This window comes from Physeter macrocephalus, unplaced genomic scaffold, assembly GCF_002837175.3.
Source record: "Physeter macrocephalus isolate SW-GA unplaced genomic scaffold, ASM283717v5 random_106, whole genome shotgun sequence".
Taxonomy (NCBI): Eukaryota; Metazoa; Chordata; class Mammalia; order Artiodactyla; family Physeteridae; genus Physeter; species Physeter macrocephalus.
Genome location: NW_021145389.1, coordinates 87708 through 110375, shown reverse-complemented (window position 1 = coordinate 110375; position 22668 = coordinate 87708). Strand labels below are relative to the sequence as shown.

At 55.4% G+C, this 22668-nt stretch overlaps 1 protein-coding gene across 3 annotated transcripts in view; it reads right to left on the bottom strand.

Moving 5' to 3' along the window:
- Positions 1 to 1799: 1799 nt before the first annotated feature.
- The window catches only part of TNFRSF1B (TNF receptor superfamily member 1B), a 37662-nt gene continuing 16793 nt past the window's right edge, over positions 1800 to 22668 (bottom strand). The window contains exons 2-10 of one of the 3 annotated variants that reach the window (XM_024125577.3): positions 19230 to 19329; positions 17374 to 17502; positions 16754 to 16903; positions 16245 to 16338; positions 15612 to 15841; positions 14998 to 15075; positions 14387 to 14421; positions 8820 to 9009; positions 1800 to 4450 (exon numbers count right to left, since the gene is read on the bottom strand). In XM_024125577.3, the coding sequence (XP_023981345.1) occupies positions 4170 to 4450; positions 8820 to 9009; positions 14387 to 14421; positions 14998 to 15075; positions 15612 to 15841; positions 16245 to 16338; positions 16754 to 16903; positions 17374 to 17502; positions 19230 to 19329 (1287 nt within the window). In that variant the 3' untranslated portion in view covers positions 1800 to 4169. Of the gene's footprint in view, positions 4451 to 8627; positions 8718 to 8819; positions 9010 to 14386; positions 14422 to 14997; positions 15076 to 15611; positions 15842 to 16244; positions 16339 to 16753; positions 16904 to 17373; positions 17503 to 19229; positions 19330 to 22668 lie in introns of those variants that run through there. The other 2 variants (XM_024125579.3, XM_028483998.2) reach the window with 2 other exon arrangements.

Genomic DNA, 22668 nt, shown 5'->3' with positions numbered 1-22668 from the left:
CCACTACGTCCCCCTTTGCCTTTATTGCCAAAGCAATAAAGCTATTCTTTTCTACTTCACCCAAAACTCTGTCTCCAAGACTCGATTTGGCACCGGTGCACAGAGGCTGAGTTTTGGGCATCAAGAGGAGGTCCAGAAAATCACCAAGAATAAAGATGGGTCCGGTGAGGGAGTGACAGAAAACAGGGAAGGAGTCTGAGTGAATTCAGGGGCCAGGGTCTCTCTCCCGTTCAGGCCTTGACATGAGGAAACCCCTTTGCCCGCAACCTCCTCCCAATCCTTTATTCTGGACAACTCCTGTTCATGCCTTAGGAACAGGTTAGAGGTCACCTCCAGAGCCCTTCCCCTGATCCCCTGGCTGTGGTTGGGGTCTTCCTCTGCTCCCAGAGGCCCTGTGCTCATCTTGTTACCCCAAAACTGGGTGTGCCTCTTGGTGGGCGTTGAAGAAGCCGAAGATCAAGAGAAGGAAGGATTTCTGATTACTTGCAGTAAGTCAGGAGCACGCCGGGGGTCTCTCCCAAAGCAATGTCTTCCCGAACAGCAAACCTGGGGAAGTTTTAAGCTAAGTGTACATGCATATACATGAAGGGGCTTGGGCAGCAGGCAGAGTCCAAGCTTTAGTGGATTGAAGTCACGAGGGTCAGAAAAGGTCAACATCCTCATCCTTCAGGCCATAGGTGATCTGGTGGTTGACGGCATCAGGCTAATCTTCACCACTGAAACAGAACTGGGAGCCTTTTCAACCGATACCTTATCTTTGCTATTGCCACTTCTCTTGCCCAACTATTGTTTGTTTCATCATTCCTTTGCTCCAGATCATTGATTACTGAGACCTGTTCAAGGGCAAGCATTGTGGCCAGGTTTAGGTCACAAAACAGCTTAAGCCAAAAATGGCTTCTCTTCTGTCAAGAAAGCCATCCTGGACTTCCCTGGTGGCACAGTGGTTAAGAATCCGCCTGCCAATGCAGGGGACACGGGTTTGAGCCCTGGTCCGGGAAGATCCCACATGCCGCAGAGCAACGAAGCCCGTGTGCCACAACTACTGAGCCTGCGCTTTAGAGCCCGCGTGCCACAACCACTGAGCCCGCGTGCCACAACTACTGAGCCCGCGTGCCACAACTACTGAAGCCCCTGCGCCTAGAGCCTGTGCTCCGCAACAAGAGAAGCCACCGCGATGAGAAGCCCATGCACCGCAATGAAGAGTAGCCCCCGCTCGCCACAACTAGAGAAAGCCCGCGTGCGGCAACAAAGACCCAACGCAGCCAAAAATTAATTAATTCATTAATTAATTTAAAAAAAAAGAAAGCCATCCCTGGTTCTCTTTCTCCAAGGACCCCCTAACTTACCTGCTTACAGTCTGAGCACGCAGTGATGGGCCTCATAGGTGTCTCCGAGATTGGGGCCTCCTGGAGGCCAGAGTCTTGTTCCCCTGAGTGAGGAGGGACAGCACATGAACAAGCAGACCTGCAGAGACCACCGCAACCCTAAGAGAGGGCCCAGGAGACCAAGGTGATGGACGGGGCATGTGATGAGGGCATATTTGGAGGCCAGCTGGGCGGCTCTGGACAAAGAGCTGCCTTCCCACTGTTCACGGGCCCGAGGGCACAGCCGGGCTCTCAGCTGTAATGCGGGTGCTTCTGGGGTCCCGCCACAGCCTGGACTTGTCAGACTCCAGTGGCCATGACCCATTCTCCCCCTCACACTGGTGTCAGGCACTAGGACCACGGACATACGCCAGCTCAGACCCGAAGACAGAGCCAGCAGTCAGTCAATGTGTAAAACAAACGAAAGGTTTATTTATAAGCAGGAACGCTGTCTGGGATACATACAGTGCAAACTCTCCTTGTCTTGGGATCAACACAAGGCCACAAGCTGGAAAACTGTTACCAAATTAGGTCGAATGGACCCCCCACTTAGGCCCTAGCCTGGCTGAGGCCCGCTGCCTCGGCAGGGAAGGTTCTTTTTCCATTTGGGTTCGCATAGCCAAAAACAAAACCGAAGCTGAGACTGGAGCAGCACGAGATTTATTCAATGGCCAGGGAATGGAGAAGCAGGAACTTAGTTCATAAATGCACTTCTCGCCTTAATGGTGAGAGGGATTTGCTTTTAAGGAGTAAGGACAATGGGGGTTAGAGTGAGACGAATGATGGGGAGGCAAATGCATTACTTTTCTGGGAAAGAGGCAGGGTTTTCCTAGAAATGGGGTGCCATCCCTTTTCTGTCCTTTTTTTGGTCAGTGACTTCCGGTCACAGCCATTGTAGGTGTGTCATTTAGTAGCTAATGTAGTAAAATCAGTGTAGAATGAGACTCAGGGTCTCCTAGAGGTCAGATTCATCGCCATCTTGGTTTTAGCTGATCCCATCCAGTTTTTGTTTCCCTCTTTCTATAGCTTCTTTCTTTGTGTCCAGACCCTGTGACTTAAAGGTGTATGTTAGTTCCTGTTCAAGGGAAGGGTTGGTGGGTTTTGACCAAGGGTCTGGTGGCAATTCTGGCAACAAAATGAGGCCACACCCAGAAGGAGTCTCCTTCCAATTCATCCCTGTTCTGCCGGGGTGATGACAATGAGGCCTGAGGTCCTCCCAGGACGGTCCACCAGGGGGCAGAAGTGCTCCACGGCCGTAAAGGGTCCAATGTGGTTGGAGACCCTGGCCAGTCCTGGCAGAGGGACGTCTTGATTCCAGAGTGGGAAGCCTTTCTAAACTCCATGGTAGTGGCTGGGCTTCTCCTACCCTCCAAAAGTTCAGCTGCCAAGTTCAAGTCCAGTGGAATTTTTCAACAAGGGATCCAAGTATCAGGGACCCAACAGTCTTCTCAAGGAGGGCCCCATCCCCCTTCCTTCCAGAATCCGGTTAAGGCCACACTTGTCCACTGTCTACAGGGCCTGGGCATGCGTTTGGGGGGAGTGGGCTGACTCCTTAATGGGGAAGAATCCCTCGGCAAAAGTGTTAGCTTCGGCTGCTTCTGGCAGGCCATTTGATCTGACGACATGGGCTACACAGAACCACAACACACAACACAGACACGCAGACGCACGACTGGCTCTCAGCATCTCACGACCACTCAGTGGTGATCTCAGTGGGCACAGTACCAAAGTGGCTCCGAGGCTCCACGGGGACCTGGGACTCCAAGAACAGTGGGAGGGGGTCGGGAGAAACAGGAGCACCCCCTTGGGAGGCAAAGGAGGAAGGTCCAGGCTGAGGTAGGAGGAGATGGCTGCAGGGCCTCAGTCATCTCCAGTTCCTGAAATTCCCTGGCAGGAAAAGGTGTGGCCTTGGAGCGCCATACCAGACAGTGGGGGAGGGGAAGCTCAAACTGGGGGTAAACGGGAGTGAAGGTCAGAGGCAGAGGATACAAACTCTGCGTTTGGCTTTGTTACACTGTTGGCTTGTTTACCCACATGGTAGCTAATGGTTTTATTTGTTTGTTTGTTTTTAAATTGCCACATGTTAAAACTGGAAGATTTCCGGTTAGAGGTTTGCCATCTTAACCAGGTCACAGCCCTCATTCAGGCTGCCTGCCTGGGCGCTCTGGGCATCTGGTTTTCACCCCATGGTTCGACGAGATGGAGCTAGCAGGAGTGGATTTGGAGGTGGTGCTTCCAAAAGTCCTGAGCTAACCTGGGGGGCTCCTGTCCCCTACAGGGGTTGCCACCCGCTCCCTGCACAGAACCATCCGATGGATGACACCCACCCCTACTACCCCCATTGGAACCATCCTGCAGTCTCACATTCAGGCTAAAGCCCTGCTCTTTCCCCACTGCCCCTTCTCCAAGGATGATGCATGCAGCATCCCTCCTCCCCAGCAGGAAGCCAGAGCCGGGTAGAGCCCAGGGATTAAAAGAAAAATAAAAACCAAAAATGACAAGGGCTCCAGGAACCAAGCACGCAGGACCAGCTGGAGCGGGCAGCTCTCAGAGAGGCAGGGGATTTGTCCCAGGCTGCCCAGCACATCCGTGTCCACCGGCCTTCCAAGAGAGACACACACCATGACAGGACACACCACGACTCTCCCTGCCTCCTTCTTCTGCCTGCAGGTGAGAGGAAGGCTGAGGCCGTGGAAGCTGCTAAAGGAATTTGGCCCAGAAAGAGTCAGAGTCCTGCGGGGGAGGGGCCTAGAAGGACCAGGGGTTGGTCCCACCTTGGCCGTGACCCAGCCCACGCCAGACTGGTTAGCTGGGCTTCATCCCGGCATCAGGCACACCGAGGGGCAGGGGCTTCTCCTCTGGGCTCTGCAGCAGAGTCTCTGGAGCCCCCGGCTGGGACTGGAAAGGGCATTCCTCCTTGGAGAAGGGGACCTGCTCATCTTTCGGGGAGCCAGAGGGGCTGGTGTCTGTGTCCCTCGTGGAGCTGGCCTGGGAGGGGCATCGAGAGCTGTGGTCAGAGCTGCTGCAAACGTTGACGATGCAGGTGACATTGACCTGGGTCCCGTGGCCACCAGACGATGCCTCTGCTAAACACAAGACGGGAGAAAGTGGTCAGCTGGGGCCTTGGAGTGGGGGGGTGTCTTCACAGCCTGCCTCCTGCCCGAGAGGCAGACTAAGACATGCGGGGAAAGAGCCCTGGGCCAGGAGCCAAGAGGCCCCTGTTCTAGCTCAGCTTTGCTGTGTAATCTTGGGCAAGTCCCGTGAACCTTTGTGTGCCTCAGTTTCTTCACCTGTCAAGTAAGAATACCCCGCCCAAGTCACCCCACAGATGGGAGGAGCCAACTATATAAAGCAAGCGAAGGTGTTCCAAGGACAAAGCACGCTCCCCACAAAGAACCGAAGTGAGCCGGGACAGGAAGGGTACATTACAGAGTCCTGGTGAAGCAGTAAAGACGAACTACCTTCCCGAAACCGCAGCAAGGCATCAGCAGCCCTGGCCACACCAGCTATGAAAAGGCGAGACCCCTGTCACTGGCCCGTCATCTCTATGCCAAGGAACCAACACCAAAGGGCTTGGAACTCGCTCCTTTATGGAAATTAAACATTGACCCTGAACTTGTCTTCATTCACAGCGGATCTTTTCCTTTCACATGGAGCTGCCTCTAAGGTTTCATAAATCGGGGACTCCAGGATGGGGTGTGGTGGGGGCGTAGTCTGTCCTCATCACTGAGGCCAGGATGCCCGGAGCTCGGCAGCCTGACGATCCTGGGTTTGGATCCCTACTCTGCCTCCATGAACTCGGCCAAGTCACTTAAACTCTTGGAGCTTCCATTTGCTCAGCTGTGCAACGGGTCTAATGACCCTTTCCATCCCCTTGAGGCAAGAATTACTCTGCCCTGTTCTCTGCCGTATCTCCGGAGCCTGCATGGCTCCTAGAGACGGGGTGACAGGCTCACTGAAGCAGGGGTTCACGCTGGGCCCACATATCCAACCACGTCTTCTGTACCTCAGCTTGATTCCACCCCCGTATCCCATCCAGCCTGCTCCTCCCCATCTCAGTTCTCACGCCTGCCATCCACCCAGATGCTCAGTCCCAAAGCCTTGGACCCATCTTCTCTCACACCCCACATCCAATGCACCAGCAATTCCCACCTGGTCCGCCTTCAAGTTCACCACCTCCTGCATACCGCCTGCACCTCCATCCACTCCCTGGACTAGTGCAGTCTCCACCTGTCTCCTGGCTTCTACCTGGCCCCTCTGCAGTCTGTTCTCCACCAGCAGCCAGAGCCAGATCATTTTCTTGGCTGCTCCAAACACAGTTCTCACCATGGCCTATGTGGCCCTGCACGACCTGGTGCCTTCCTTCTCCCCACCCCATCTCCTGCTGCTCTGAGATCCTGTCTGGGTTCCCTCCAGCCATACTCACCTCCCTGCAGCTCCTTGAGCCCTCCAAGCCTCAGGGCCTTTGCAACAGGCTGCTCCCTCAGCCTGGAACATTCTTCCCTATTCCCATAGCTCGCTCCTTCCTTTACTTGGGCCTCAGCCTAGAGGCCACCTCCTCCAAGAAGCCTCTGTGGCTTCCCTCTCTAAAGGAGGTTCACTCCCGCCCATCCATCACTCCCTGTGTCCCTCCCTCTGCTATAATCTCCAGAGCCCCTAGCTCCGCCCACTGTGCAATCCATTTCTGGAGTCCTCATTGGGTTCTCCCCCACCAGGCCCTGAGTCCAGAAGGGTGGGGCCTTTCTGACTGTTTCCTGCTGTGGCCCTAGTGCCTATAACAGGGACACGTGTGAATGAATAAAATCCAGCCCACAGGTGCGTTCTGCTCTTGGTGGTGGTAGTGTTTTTTGGTTTTTGGTTTTTTTTTGCGGTACGCGGGCCTCTCACTGTTGTGGCCTCTCCCTTTGTGGAGCGCAGGCTCCGGACGCGCAGGCTCAGCGGCCACGGCTCACGGGCCCAGCCGCTCCGCGGCATGTGGGATCTTCCCGGACCGGGGCACGAACCCGTGTCCCCTGCATCGGCAGGCGGACTCTCAACCACTGCGCCACCAGGGAAGCCCAGTGGTAGTGTTTTTAAGTGAATTAGCTGCCAACATTTAAAATTCAGGAGTTTACATTTTAAAAATCTGGATTTAGAGCTTCCCTTGGGAGCCAGATGGGGGACAGCGGGCTATGCAGGACCCACAGACCTGAATGCGACTGGCAGCAAGGGCTTCAGGGCACAGGTTCAGCCCCGCCGCCCCTCCCAGCCCTGTGGGCATCTGAGTTTCCTAACTAGTGAGGGACTAAATGGTGGATAAGCTGAGGAGATCAATGTAAGGGCCGGACACAGAATAGCCCCTCAAAAAGGATGGTTGTTGCTGATGTTACTATGGCGACCTGAGTGTCCAGGGGTTGCCGGGAGGACTGGCTGTTTGTTTTCCAGTCTAGTTTGTTTCCAGTCTCCAGGGAAGCCCGGGAGGAGGATGGAGCTGGCGAGCTGCTCTGCTCAGAGCAGCCCCGAACAGGCGGGGTGGAGGTGGGGTGCTGAAATCATGGGGCCGGAAGGAACTTTCCACCCTGTGCCTCCACAACACCCAAATGTCACCCAGAGTCACCAAGGCCGTGCACACTGTGAACGAGACGTTGCGGGGGCAGACGGGGGACCAGGAGGGGTCACAGACCTGAGGTTTACCCCTTCACACTGGGGAGAGGTGCTCGGGTGGGACGGAGAGGAGGGGAGAGCAGAGGCCAGAGAGGCGCGGAAGGAACAGAAAAGAGACAGCGGGCAGGAGGGGTGGGCAGACACGGTCAGGGCTCCCCAAGGAGGAAGCCACACCAGGATGCGTGTGGAAGAGGTGTCGCAAAGAAAGCGGAAAGATGAATCTAAGAGGTAGAAGAAGACCAAGAGCTTTACATTCGGATCGCATTTATTCATTCGACAAACGTTTAGGGCCACCTGCTGTGTTCCAGGCACTGACCCAGTCCCTTCCTTGGGGAGCTCTCAGGCTGGGGTGAGGGCACTGACAAGACATCACACCGATGAGGGTGGGTGATGATGGGAAACTAGAAGTGGGACGCCCCAGCCCACTGCCTGAGTCAGGAGGCAGGTAGTGAACGCTGCCGCAGCCCTGCCAAAGAGCTGCCGTGCTCATCTCTAGGACAGGAAACTGAGGCTTGGCGGGGTTAAGGAGCATGCCCAGAGTCTCAGGGCACCAGTCTCAAACTGGGAGGGCATCTGGCAATGAACCGAGGCCACGGTCACTCCTTGACCCGCCAGCCAGCGCTGCCAGGTGAGAGGGGGAGATGCAGGCCAGCGGGCTTGGCCTCTCACTACAAAACACGCCCAAGGAAGCCCCAGGCTTTCTGGGGGACCCCCGCAGGGGCCTCCTCCAATGTGGGCACTGCAGATGCCCACCAGGGGTGCCACTGGCCACAGACCAGGTGCAGGGCTAAATGCAGACTGTGTAAACGAGGCATGGGCTTCTCCAGACCCCACGTGGGATCCGCAGTCCTGACGCCTCAGGCCCAAAGGGACCGGACTACAGGCACAGCGAGGGGATTCCCAGGGACATCATTTCCTCATTCAGCTTTCCAGGCTGACTCTGGACCCTGAGAGCCCAGGCGTGATTCCTGGCTCTCCTGTTCACTAGCTGTGCCCTTGAACAAGCAGTTTAACCTCTCTGAGACTCAGTTTCCTCATCTGATAGGATGAGGAAATATAATAGGTATTAATATTGTAAAAATAATATAATATATAATTACAATATAATTATTATCTATACTCTAATAATATATTAATAATAAAATAATATATTATCTAATACAATATATAACAATATAATATATAACAACATCCATAATATACAATAAATATATAATTATGACATTATAATATTAACATATAATATGTTATATGCTATATATATTATATATAACATTAATGTATAAGTTAATATATTAATATAACATTTATATATACAATATTAATATACAATATATTATATGCTACATATGTCATATATAGTATCAATATAATGTCAATGTATTATTCATATAGTGATATATAATATTTACACCATAAAACGTTGTTATATGCTATTTTACATATTATATATTATATGTATTCTAATATATAGGCAAACTCCCTGCCTGGAGACTGGGGACGCAAAGGATAAGCTGAGATGGTCTAGAAGGAGGGGTGTTCCTGGTGCGAGAACCCGCAGGCCAAGGTGGGAGGGACGTGGGGGTTCCGAGAACAGAAAGAAGCTTGTGGCTCAGCTGCACCTGAGGTGGCAGAGAGGGAAGGAGGCTGGGGGGGCCCAGGCCGGTGGTGCAGGGCTTCCAGTGTCCTGCTAGGAGCTCAGGCCTCATCCTGCAGGGGAGGCCCAGGAAGAGACAGCTCGGACGGAGATGAGGAAGAAACACACTGGGGAAGGGGGCGGGCGAGGAAGCCAGGGCGGCCCCCGCCTCTTACCTGAGCTGCCGCAGCCGGCCGGGGCCTCCTCCACGCCCGGCGCCTGCAGCTGGGGCCTGGTGGGCGCCCTCCTGTCCGCGGCGCCGGCCGAGCTCTCCAGGGAGCTGCTGCTGGAGCTTGGCGCCGTGCTCAGCAGGTGCTGCTGCTCGGGCCCTGGCGTGCTTCGGGCCTTGTCGGCTGGCAGATGCGGCTGGATGGGGAGACGCGGGAGGGGGAGAGCGGTCAGCCCATCAGCCGGCTCCTCGCCCCCTCTTCCTTCTCACCACTATCAGCACTTCACAGCTTACACGGCACTTCTGCACGTTCTCTCCACACACGGCACTTTTAGGACGTGTAATTCTCTGTGGCTTCTGTGATTAGCATCGCTGCCCTGCTGGAGTGTGAGCCCTAAGAGGGCAGGGGCCATGTGGCCCTGTTCACCAAACAGTCTTAGAGGTGGGGCAGGATTTTCACCCGCATTTTGCATAAGGAAGCAGAGGCCCAGAGAAGGAGAGTGACTTTCCTGAGGTCACCCCATCAGCACAGGGAGATGCGGCTCAGCCTAGCAGCCAAGGGCATGGACTCTGGAACGAGACCACATGGGTGCAAATCATGACTCCATCACTCACTAGCTCTGCAACCTTGGACAAGTTACTTAACCTCTCTGTGCCTCTGTTCCTCCATCTATAAAGGAAAGAATAACAACCTACCTCCTAGGGTTATTGTGAAGATTAAATGGCTGAGTTTTTGTAAAGCGCTCAGAATAGTGCCTGTTCTACCGTAGCGCTGGTCAAGGGTTTGTCAAATCAGGGCTCAGCAAACTACTGCCACGGACCAAGCCCAGCCTGCCACTGTTCCCGTACAGGCTGCGAGCTAAGGATAATTTTCACATTTTTAAATGGTTGAAAAAAATATTTGGAGACGAATATCTTGTGACACGAAGTTATGTGAAGTTCAAACGTCAGTGTCCATAAATACAGTTCTATTGGCACACAGCCACACCCATTTGTTTATGTTGTGTCTGTGGTTGCTTTCCCACTGCAATGGCAGGATTGAGGAGACATGACAGAAACCAGACGATCCAAAAAGCCTACAATATTGACTGTCTGGACCTTTCCAGAAAACGTCTGCTCGCCCTTGTGTTCAGTCAGTCAATCCAGTGTAGACGGCAGTCCTCTCATTTAGGACCCTCAGCCCTGCCGTCTCGGCAACACTTTCCAGATTGCATTCCCCAAGCTGCTCTGTGACTCTCCATCTTTTTCTCATAAAACGCAAATCCCAGCAACAGTAATAATAAAATATTAGCTGACGCTTGACTCCATCCAATGCCAAGCGCCGTGCTGAAGCCTCTCCAGACGCTATACTGATCCTTCCAACAGCCGAGTGTTATCCTCGCTTTGCAGATGCGGAAACCGAGATCCAGAGAGGTTGAGTTACTCGCCCAAGGTCACGGGGTTAGGACGTCGTGGTGCATCTGGGCTAAAACCTACGCACCCTTCCTGGGTGTTTGGGGTTTCAGCCCCAGAGGCTCAAGACAAGGCGCCCCATTTCCAGACACCCATGCTGGGAACCCCTGGAAATTTCACTCGAAGGCGGTTGCCTGTCCGCACTAACTGAACAGGTGCACAAGCCCTTGCCTTGGGATTCTGGGCGATCACTGGATTCCAGAAACAAGACAGAGGGGCCACATTCTCACCCAGTGCCCTGGCCTGCCCAGGATGAGAGGGTCCAGGGTAGAACGAGACCTGAGGCGAGTAAGTGCTGGAGGGATGCAGTCTAGCAGGGTCAGGGAGGTGAGGTCAGAGGTGGAGGACACAGGAAGGACACAGAGGCCAGTCCCCACAGCCCCCAGCCCTGCCTGAGCCCTGCCTATCCCGAGGTCAGCTCACAGACTCTCACTCCAGGCCAGAAGGATCCTTTGCAGGCAGTCCCCGTGAGGCCACGGAGGCCCAGAGAGGGTGATTCCCCTGCTCAGTGTCACACAGCGGGTCCGTGGCTCAGTGCACACTCCAGCTCAGTGTACCAGGACTGCGTGCCTCCCACTCAGTCCCGCCTCCTTGGTTCACCACCCCTGGCTCTGGAGGAATGGAGGGCATTTCAAGTTCATGCTGAACCTTCACTCAGATGGTCTGACCTTGGTATTGGACCCCACCCCCAGCCCTGCTCGGAGCCTGGACAGGCAGGGGAGAGGGAGGGGGAGGGGGAACATCCAAATGTCATTCTCACACGCCCCGGAGAAGGGGCTTTTCAGCCTGCGTCCCACTTTTCTGCTGGTGGCTAGGGCCGGGCAGAACAGAAACCCCCAAAGGTCACAGCTTGCCTCCCTCCCCCAAAAGCCACGAGTCGCAAAGTTCAGGCAGGCTCTGAGTGGGACAGATGTATTGAGTCCTGTTCCTTGGGCTGGGACCCCAGGAAGAGGAAGCCCTGAGGGGGCTCACTGAGCAAACAGGATGCCAGCCGGCCCTCCTCACCTCCCAGCCTGGCCCCGCCATGGGCAGAAGCAGAGACCCCGGCAAAGCCGCTGCCTGAGCCTGTGGCTGTCTGCATATGTGAGCGTGTGTTCCTGAGATTCATACACCTGTAGGTATAGGTGTTAGGGTGTCTGAAGTGTGCACACACGTGTGTCTCTGTGTGAGGGAGCACGTGTGCATGTCTGTGAGTGGTGCAATTAGCTTGTGTGCTGGAGGTGGTGAAGAGAGGCACCCCTAAGTCTGTGTCTCAGGCCACCCATTTGCTGTGTGACCTTGGGAAAGGTACTTAACTTCTCTGAGCCCAAGACTCCTGGGCTGTAAAACTGGGGCAATAATCATACTGCCTGTATCACAGCACGGCTGTGAGACTGAACAACGCTCAGTGCTGTGCCTGGCCCACGTTCAGCAGCGCATGAACATTCTCCCTCTTTATGAAACGAGAGCCTGTGTGAGCGTGTCTGTGGCAGTGATTGTGGGTGAGCTCACACGTGTGGTTACACTGGGCTTTTCTGAACAAAGGGAAGCCACCGTCCTGCTATGCCTTGGCGTTACAAGGAGGAACAGGGAAGTGCTGAGTCACCGTGCTTTCAGGCCCAGTGGCCTGGGCCAGGAGCATTATACTAGGCCGCCGTTAGCAGGACCACTGCCAGCCGGATGAGGAACGGAGTGGGGCGCAGGCTGAGCATGGGGTTGAGGGCAGGGCTGGGAGCCCGGGGACTGAAGGGCACCTGGGAAGGGGACCAGCCTCTGAGGGCAGTCCCTGCTGGGGACAGGGGGTGCCCGGAACAATTCTGAACATCTGCCCTGGGCGAACAGGATGGTGGGTAAAGACAAGCCCTGCAGATTCAGACTGAGTTTCGAACCCGGGCTCTGCCACTCGCCAAGTGGCCTAACCTTACACAGGTACCTGAACCTCCCTGAGTCTCAGTTTCTTCATCTGTGAAATAGGGATGATGACACTGTGTACCTCACAGGGGGCGGTGAGGATGCAGAGCCTGGCCCGGGGCTCAGCCAGTGGGGTGCTGGAACCAGCTCAGACTTGTGTGCGTTTCTTCCCAGCTCCACATTCAGTAAGTAGCTTGAAATTGGCCATGGTGGGAGCGTTTATAACACAGAAATGAGTGAACTCCACAAATCAGGGTTTTGGGGTGTTTTTTTTTTCCCACCTGGAGGGCCAGTTACCAGCACATCCCTGGGCTCTACATGCAACAGCACTCAACAAACAGCAGTGGAGTCGCTCACATTCAGTTAAGACAAAACTCAGTGAAGGAAAAGGGGAAGCGGGGGCTCCAGGCCACACCTGAGACAGCTTTACTGCACCCAGTATTGGGAAACACTTGGTCAGCAAAGAGAAAGTGGCAGCTGGGTGCCGGGGTGGAGCTTAGAGAGTGCACTTGCTCTGTGGACCACCAGGCAGCAACGGTCAGTGTCACTGAACTGAAGCCAGAAAAAAGAAAGAGTGGCATTCACACACCGGGGAACTGGGAAATAGTTTGAACTCCCAAACCAGTGTTTCTGTCTGCTGAAATACCATAGGGCAGGTCAAAGAGCACTGGGCCAGGAGTCCAGAGACATATTGCTGTGTGACCTCGGGCAAGTCATTTTCCCTCTCTGTACCTCTTTTCTTGTCAGGACAATCAGGAGATGAAATCAGTCTGGTCCCTACCAAGTCCAAAACCCTGTGTAAACCTCAGGCACTGGGCCACCAGGACTGAGCTTTACCCCAGCACAGTGGTTCCCAGCCGGGGGTGATCCTGTCCTCTGGGGGCCCTTTGGCAATGTCTGGAGACATTTTGGTTCTCACTCCTGGGAGGCAGTGCTATTGGCATCTAGTGGGGAGAGGCCAGCGATATTGCTGAGCAGACTACAATGCACAGGACAGCCCCTCGTGACAAAGAATTAGCAGGCAGGGTTGAGAAACCCTGCCCCAGCAGGACGGGTGACATGGAGGGAACTCCTTGGACTCTTGTTGCCTCATCTGTAAAACTGGATATAAAAACCTGCCCTGCCTACCTGGTGCAGGGTTGCAGCAGACACCATGTACTGGCTCACCCCACAACCATTTCCAAGCCCTCTCCCTCGTTCTCCTCTATCATAAAGGCTAGGAAAGCAAAGCACCCGCTTTTGCAGCCTCCCTTGCAGCTAGGGGTGGTCACATGATACCCATCTGGCCAATGAGACAGAAGGAGAAGTCTACCCAGGGCTTCTAGGAAAGTCTGATTTCCTGTAAAAGGCACCACGGCTGTCCTGGCCATTTCCCCTCTTTTTCCTGCCTCAAATCTGGAGGTCACATATGCAGTGGTGATCATCATCTTATGAAACAGGCCACAAGCAAGAGAACAAAAGCCAACACACCAAAGACGGCAGAGCCTGGGGTCCTGCTGGCTTCACAGAAGGATGCAACCAAACCACTCCAGCAGCCATCAACCCCTCAACTTTGTGGTGCGACAGAATATAAAGCCCTTTTAAGTCACCCTAATGGTTTTGGTTACTTGCAGCCAAATGCCTTCCTGATGGAGAACTGATGAAATACTATGTTGGTGTTCTGTTTCTAGCAAAAATCCTGCACAGACTCTACTTCATAAAAGTGATCAGAGGGTGAAGTTGGGGGAGGACCCAGGCCCAGATCCCTAGTCTTAACCTCAACCCCAGAGATGACCCCCCCAGGCAGGACCCTCTGTGGAACACGGGTACCCTAGCACGCAGTTTGAAAACCACTGCTCCATGAGGAAGTGCTTTGTAAACATGATGGAGATGCTGAGAATTGTTGCCAGCTGGGTGAAAGGCACAGCCCTGCAAGCTGGCTGAGACACTGTCCCCATTTAACGGTGAGGAAACAGCCATGAGCAATTTCATGTCAGTCCAAGGTCACACCATGGGTCCACGACCACAGGCTTGCCACTGACACCACTAACCCCTCCGGCTCCCTGATGTGGCCTTTCACACTCAAGTCACCTTTACTAGCCCCAGCGACAGACCCTGGCTGGCCTTTTCTCAGCCTCCCAGGGCTCTGCACACTGCCTGACGCTGGACAGACCAACCTAGAGAATTCACTGCTTCCCGCGGGACAACCCAGCCCAGCAGGAAGAAGACAAGGGAAGGCAGAGGGGCACTCACCGCCTTGGCGTCTCCGTGCAGGCAGAGGGGCTTCTCTGCAAAGAGGACAGAGGGGACAAGTCAGAGAGAGGGACTTCCTCAGGTCACATCTGTTCTAACTAGGAGGGATCACGGGGCCCAAATAGAAGCAGTCGGAGTAGGCCCAGCCCTGGGGGGAGCAATTACCTATCAGACAAGGTACACAGAAGCCCCCATACCCAACTCTCCAGCCAGCCCTCAACAGCCCCCCAACCATTCTTCAGCCTGCCCCCCTTTGCTCGTACCATGCCCCCTGCTCTGCATGCCCTTTCTTTCCTGCACTCATGTCTCCATCAAAATCTTGCCCGGCTCAGATGCCACGTGCTCCAGAAGGCCTGAAGCCCCAGGATTCCCAGACAAGAATCCTGGACTTCTACCCTCTTGGATAGCCCTGAGGGCATGTTGCCTTTTAGTAGATAAGTTAGTGGAAATGCCTTCCACCCCAGGCTCTAAGCTCCTAAGAACAGGGACTGCCATACCCAGCTCTGTCAGACCCATAAGGCTGTGCCCAGTGCTGGACTCAGAGGGGTGCCCCAGAAAAGCTTCCTGAATGTATGTGTAAATAGACAGATGAAGGAAGGATGGAATCTTACTTTTTTTCTGGGTCACAATGACACAGTTCACCAGGACTATTATTAGCAGACCCAACGCTGCCACACCCACAATCAGTCCTAGAAGGAAAAGAGAAGTTCAAACCAGCTCCAAAAAGCAAACTCAAAGGTACCAGGGACCAGGCAGGTCAGCTGACAACCAAAGATGACTGGGGTCATCGCAGGCGAGGGGCAAGCCCAGTGCAGAGGCTCTCAAATTTGATTACAAAACAAACCAAAATCCGTGCACCAAACGAAACGTGTCTGTAGGCCACACTCAGCCCAAGGGCCACGAGTTTGAGCCCTCTGGCCTGATGTAGTCCTAACCCCAGAAGGGAAGCCCATGAGGTGACCTGGCCCAGCCCACTGTCAAGGCCTAATGGGTTCGTCGGAAACGGCAACCAGAAGACCATCTCCACTTTCACGTAAAACGCTGACCCTACCTCTCCCCACCCAGTAATTCTTAGTGGCATTAGTAAGTCTTGGAAGAAGGCAAGTCTCAACGCTCCCTACATCCCAGGATGGCGTACAGGGTCTGGCCCATAACAAGCTCTTGTAAGACTCCAAGACAGGAGCGGGGGAGGGAGGCAGGATGAATGGGCCCCCTTGTGACTTACCGATGGGAAGAGAGATGTCTGCTGTGTTGCGCCCTTCAACTGGGTAACTTGGAGGACCTGGGACCATGGGGAGCCGGCCGGAGGTGCTTGGAGCTGTGCTGGGCCCTGGAGTCGGCTCCATGTGTTGGGATCTTGTGAGGGCTGGGCCCGGGGCCACTTGCAGGGTGGGGAGCACAGATGTGCAGACTGCATCCATCTCTGAGGTGCCACGGACGGCCACCGAGCTACAGCTGGGGGAGGAGGAGGCTTGGTCAGGGGCAACGGGGGACTGAATGGCTCAGGGCAGCCGGGCTCACTCGTGAGAGCTGGGCCAGTGTGCGAGGGGCCCAGCGACTGGGTTAGGGGAGCGGGTTCGTGCGCCACGCCCTCTTTCAAGACTTATGTCCCCTAGGTCCCCACCCAGTCTTGACGTCCAGGGCAAAACTCTTGTTCACCATGCTGTCTGTTCAGGGACCCACGCACTGTCAGATAAACCAGTCCTGGCATTGAACAGGGCTCGGCAATGCCTCAACCCGAGGGAGTAATTGGGGGGATTCCGGCCACCACGGCACGCTGTTCTGTGCTCTAGGCCTCATGATCGCCCAGGGACAGCCCCTCCTTGTTCCTTCAGAAGCAGAGGATTCAGCCACTCACATCCGGTGGGGCCTGCAAGTATCCGTGGATGATGTTGTGTCGGAGAACGTCCCTGGGGCACAGGCAGCGCATGCCACATTTGATGTTGCAGTTCCTTCAAGAAAAATCAGAAACTGTCACCAACCCAGATATTCCATGGAACGGGTGCGCCTTGGCCCTAGGGGAACTGGAGCCCTCGGGGAAGAATGAGGGGCCTGAGGAATTCGGTCTGCACCTCTCCCCTTTCACACGAACGCACACACACCTGGGCGGTTCGTCCTTAACTAAGTCTAGTGACTGTGTCTTCCTGGGGCGCCACCTGATTTTCCAGTAGCCCGGGGCTTAACGTGACCCATCTCTGGATCCTCAGGGCCCAGCACACAGGAGGTGCCTGACCGGGAGTGCCAGAGGGAAGAATGAATCGGGATGGTTGGACAGATGGGTACCAGGCACCTGGCCGCCACTGACGATGTTCCAAGGAAGGAGAGGCCCGAGGGGGCCCCCAAGGACCTCTGGCCCCGGCCCCATACCCGGTTTGGCCACGCCGAAGCCAGGGCCGCATTTGCGCAGTGGCACGCACAGCCGGCACCCCTCCTGCCTTCCCAGGGTGCAGTACCAGCCCGGCTTGCAGGTGCAGATGCGGTTCTGTTTTGTTGTGCAGGCTTGAGTTTCCAACTGGTCTAGAGGAGCGAGAAGACAGCCAAGGGTCACTCCTGCCTCCACCAGCCCCACCCACTGCCACGCCCACTCTGTCTTCCCACCCAGCCCCACCACCCCCAGACAGCTCTGATCGCCAGCAGACCGCTGAACCGCCCTCAGGACGGCGCCAAGAGACTGCTGGACGCAGAGCCTCCATCGCGGCATGAACGAGCACGCCTGCTTTCCCAAGCATAACGTCCTCAACTCTAAAAACGGGCACCATTTTCCCACTGCTGCCCTTGGCCTGCCTGCCCCAAGGGGCTATTCAAGAGGATTCGGTGAGACAGGGGCAGTGCCGCTGATAAAAAGTAAAGAGCTGCACCTGTGCCCTGGGGCACGAAAACAAAGGTCTGGGATAATGCCAGCCAGCTCCCAGGCAAAGGGGCCGGAGTGCATGGCGGCCAGGGCAGGATGCCCAGGACCGACCACCCCTCACCCTGGGCCGACTCACCAGCGCTGCAGTGGGAGTTACAGCTAAAGCACGCGGGGACCAGGTTCCAGAGCTGGGTGTATGTGCTGCTCTCGCACGAGTCACACACGGTGTCTGAGGTCTTGTTACATGAGGATTGTACGCGGTAGCCTGAGAAAGCAAGGCCAGGAGTCTCAGCGGAGGAGGGGAGGGCTGGGGGGGTTCTGCCGGGACCCTGGGCTCATCCTTTGTCCTCCAGAGCCCCAGAGTTGTGAGGTCTGGCTGGGAAGGCTCTTTGATGGAGTTTCGACTCCGCATCCTTTCCCATCTAACATGTACCAGCTGTCACGCCATCTCTGAACCCCGCAGTGCTCATAAAATATCTTCCTCTCTGCTCTTTTCAGGTGCCTGGAATTCCACCACTGGAAGTGCCTATTATTAGTCAATAACACTTTAGTTAGAACTGGTTTGCCGGTTCCTTTCTTCTTTATAATTGGCTGAAATTCTCCAGCTGGGAAAGGTAAAAAAGGCAGTAGTAGTCATCCCTGGTATCCCATCAAGGATGAGGCCATGGGACTCCTGAAGGCCTCCAGAGAAGGTATGCCAGGGGATGGGAGAACACCCAGGCAAACCTTTAAGAAGTTTCTCTTCTGACTGCCTGTCCCCATTCTTATCCTGCCACCTTCACTGCTGTGCTAATCTAGTAACTTCTTACAGAGACCCTACCGGTTAACAGAAGAAAGAAGAGTCACTTCCCCTGGGGTCTCTTAAAATGGCCATTGGAGGTGACAGGTACATATGTGCCTGCCCACATCTCAGGCTCAAAGCTCTTCAATGCCTTTCTGGATCCTGCAGAAGAAAATCTAAACTCCTTACCATGGTCCCTGCTTACTCACTCTAGGGCACACGCTGGTCTCCACATTCACCAAAGAAGCTAACACCTCAGGGCCTTTGCACATGCTGTTCCCCCCCGTATGTTTGCATAACTCACTCCCTCACCTCCTGCATGTCTCTGCCCACGTGTCAGCTCCTCAGAAACGCCTTCCATGACCACCCCATATAGAACAGCATGTCCTACTCTGTCTCTGTCTGCCTTCGCCTGCCTTGTTTCCTTCACAGACCATATGTCTGTTTCTTCTACTGGTTTATTTGTCTAGGCCTCTGTTAGAATGCAAAATCCACGAGGGCGAGGATTTTGTCTGCCCTGCTCTCTGTTGTATTCCCAGCACTCAGAACAGTGCCTGACCCTTAGCAAATGCTTTATAAACGTTATAGGAATAAATTATAAACAAATGAATGGATGGACAGCACCAGGTGTTAGGCCACCTGCCTCTCCCAGCTGGGATTAGGCCTCAGATCCGCCATCTGTGAAATGGGTAGCAGTCACTGATTCAGTCAAATATGTACTGAGCACCTGCTATGTGCCAGGTATTGCGCCGAGTGCTGGGGATTCAGCAGAGAACAAGCCACAGTCCCTGTTCTGAGGAGCACACAGTGGGGGCAACAAAAGAGATCCAGGCCAGGATCACACAATGTCAAAAGAGCTGCTGCCATGGGGGATGCCAAAGGCCAGTGGGAGTGCAAAGGAGGAGTTAGATCTGCCCAGGCAGTGCTGGCAGGCTTCCTGGAGGAGGGAGACATCAGAGGCCTAAGCGACAAGCAGGAGTAGACCAGGGGAAAGGAGTTGGGAGGCGCACCAAGCAGAGAGAACAGCACGTGCAAAGGCCCAGAAGCAAGAGGGAGCAGAGGGTCGATTCATGGAAGCAGTGGGAGCTCAGTAAGAGTCCAGGGCCATGACCCTGACCCCCTAACCCCCGTAACACACCCACTCCCTTCAAGGCACCGGCCCACAGGGACCCAGCCAGGCTGAGGGCAAGGGCCCCAGTGGCTGTCCTCACCTGGTGGACACTTGCTGCAGCACATCTGGATCCTTGTGTTGTAGTATTCTTGCGGCCGGCACGAGCTTCCGGGCTCCGGGACATAGGGGATAAACACAGCCTGGAATGGGGAAGGGGAGGACAGCCATTAGCATGGCCACCCGTGGATCCTGCTACGCTCTATGCCCAGATCCCCATCTTGCGTCCTGCGAGTGTTTGGCCTTCTCCCTGCTGGGGCTCTACTGACATGAGGACTTCTCCCTTTGGTGGGGGGGTGGGTAGAGGTAGAAGAAGGGATAGTCCTTGCCTTCTTTCACCTCCTCCTCCTCCTCCCTCAGTGTAGCACACTCATGTCTGCAGGCGGAGACGTGGAACCAGCTGGCCGGAGTGGGGGGTCAGCTCCTCACACCACATGGGGCAGAGGCGAGGCCCTGAAGCCTCCTAGAAGGGGTGGCCTCGGTCACAGCGAACGGCGGAGTTCAGCACAAATCAGCCGTGCCTAGGTTGCCTCGCCTTCCCTCTTGCACCTGGTAATCATACCTCTGTCCTTCCAGCTGAGTGCTGCCTCCTCTGGGAAGCCTTCCCGGACTCCCCCAGGCTGATTCAGGTTCCTCCTGCTCTGGGCTCTCTCTAAACACTGAATATGCCCTCCTGACGATCATCTCATTGTGCTGAAATGGGGTACCTTCTTGTCCTCCCACCCTCGCAGGTACATCTGCATGCACACGTGTGTATAGCTGTGCACATAACACACACAGACACACACACAGACACACGTCTGCAATGCAAAGGGCAGAAACGACGACCTCATCACCTCTAGACCCTCAGCTTCCAACATGGGGCCCACAGCAGAGTCTGGGCTCAGGAGAAGAATATTTGTTGATGATGATAGTTACATTTCTGGAGCACTTATGGGGTGCCAGGAGCTGGTCAATGTGCTCCAGGTGCCCTACTTAGTGGATGTAGTTGCACCCCACACAGATCCCCTATACCAGCAGGGCACCCATCTCCAGGCTGTCTTGGGTGTTGCCCCATAATGGCTCCCAGCCCTCAGGTGGGACCAATGCTGTGACATTGTTCACGCTCCAGAGCATCGCCCCCCAACCCGTGGGGTCAGAGGACATGAACTGTAGGGAGGCAGGCTGTCACTTGGCCTTCCCCTCCCCCTCCACAGCACCACCAGGAAGGCATGACTGCCGGAGTCAGGGGCAGGTGGGCCCCTGGCTGGTCCCTGCATCCAGGACAAGTGGGTCTGGAGACCCAGCTGCCTGCCCCACTCGACCTGGCAGACCTACCCTGGCTGCACACAGCTCGGCGCCAACAGCTGGAAGCATCAGGGGGATGACCCCCAGGGGCTGGGGAGCGATCTGTGGCTCTTGTTGCCCCCATGCCCTTGGCCGAGCTGCCTCCTCTGCCTGGTGACTGTCCGCTGTCACCCCAGAGCCTGGCGTGTATTGATAGTTAGGTGTGCAGGGCTCACTAATCTCAGCAGTGGGCTTCATTGCAGTATCATTTCCTGGAGGGGTCCAACCTTGGCACCAGGGACACCAAGCCCTAACACAGGTGCACCCTCCATGCTGATCGGCCCCTGAGGCCCATCCCTCACCCACACCCTCACCCCGGGCCTGGTGCCAAACCCCAGGAAGGCAGCTCTAAGGAGGCTGGAAGAGATGCAGGCTGGCAAGGGAAGTGGGGTCCACTCTGCATGACCCAGAGCCTAAAAAGTAACTTCCATCCCCATCGGGACTGTAAGCTGATATGCCCATGGCTGCTCCCGCATGCACACACACACACACACACACACACACTCACTCAGTCCTGATACTTCCTCCCTCCCTGTTTGCTCCTGGAGTAAAGCCCCTTCTCGGGGCTCCTCCCACTTGCTGGGGGTGGGGGTCACTGCCTGTGTCCAAAGCCCCTGGGGCGGGGGTCTATTATAATGCCCACTCCCACCGCAACCAAGGGGCAGGAGCCCAGAGGGTGGGCCCAGGAAGCTGTACTGTTTAAAAAAAAGAAAAGAAAAGAAAAAAGAAGAGAAAGGAAAAGAAAGAAAAGAAAAGAAAAAAGGAAACCTGCCCAAGTGATTCCCATGCTCCACTGCTGAGCAAACCTGAGCAGCACGCAGGCCAGAGCAAGATGACCTGGGGGAGCCCGTGGAGGACACCTAGCAATCAAAGGCTGGGGGAGCCCCGAAACCAGAGGATCGCACTTCCTGCAGCCCCCTTCGCGCCACCATTCCACTGCACATTAGCTGCAGCGGAGCGCCTAACTGCCCCCCCGGTCCCCCCGCAGCCCGCTGTGCCTCGCGTTCTGACTGAGCACCCCGGTCGGCAGCCTCCGCGCCCAGACAGCATCCTGAGGGCAGGGAGGGGTCACACCTCCTTCCCTCGAGACCCTGCCCCCCAGGGTGGCGGGCACAGGTCTCAAGGACCCTGCACACCGTGGGCTTCCTCCCCCCAGGTACCCTAGGGGTAACTAGGGGGAGCCCCTCACTCCTGTGGGCCCTGAGAGCCACAGGCCCGGCAGCTCCTGGCGGGGAGAGGACTCCTCCTCCCCTCGCCCCCCCTCGCCGTGGCAGCCCTCTGTGGTGCAGCCCAGGGCGCCTGCCCTGCCTGGGGGAGGATTTCCTGTCAGGGCCCAAAGGACCTGACGGGAAAGGGCCCTGCCTTGGCCAAGTCTGGGCTCTCTCTCCACCCATGGGGCAAGGGTTCCGGGACAAAGGCAGGCAGCTGGACCCCCAGGGTTCCCAGGCCACTGCCCGGCGGCCTCCCATCCAGGGTCTTTTCCTGTCTGAATCTCGCTCTGAATCCCCTTCCCTACACTTCCTCCTGCTGCTCTGACTCTAGCCCGAGCTGCTGGCAGCGGGCGAAGGAGGCCAGCCCTCCTTTAAGCAATCTTGAGGCCTGTTTATCTTCTTGGACAGGAAAAAAAAAAAAAAAAAAAAAAAAAAACCCAAACCACTGCCCTGTCATGGCTAAACAATGAGGAACAGAAAGGCCCTTGCAGAGGGGGGCAAAAGGTCACCCCTCCAGGGCCCTGCTCACCAGAGCAGGGGCTAAGCTGGAGCGCAGCCCTAGGAGCCGGGCCTCAGGTCAGCAAAGGGGCCCTACGAGCGGAGGGTCCTTGGAGGTGCCCAGAACATGGTGAGCAGCCTCTGGGAAACTCGGCGCTATGGAAGCTTCTGTTGTTTTGTCTGGTGTCAGGGAGGCTCAGAGCCACACTCCACCCACCCACAGGGGAGCTCTGACCGACATTTTAAAATGAGGAAATGAATTGGGTAGTACTGGATTCACTCAGCATGCTTAGCAGACCAATCTTTCAAAATACAGCATCCCCAAGTAAAAACTTGGAAATCACTGATGAGCGTTAACCACTCATTTAACAGGTGGGAAATCTGTGACCCAGTGTGTGTGTGTGTGTGTGTGTGTGTGTGTGTGTGTGTGTGTGTGTGTGTGTGTGT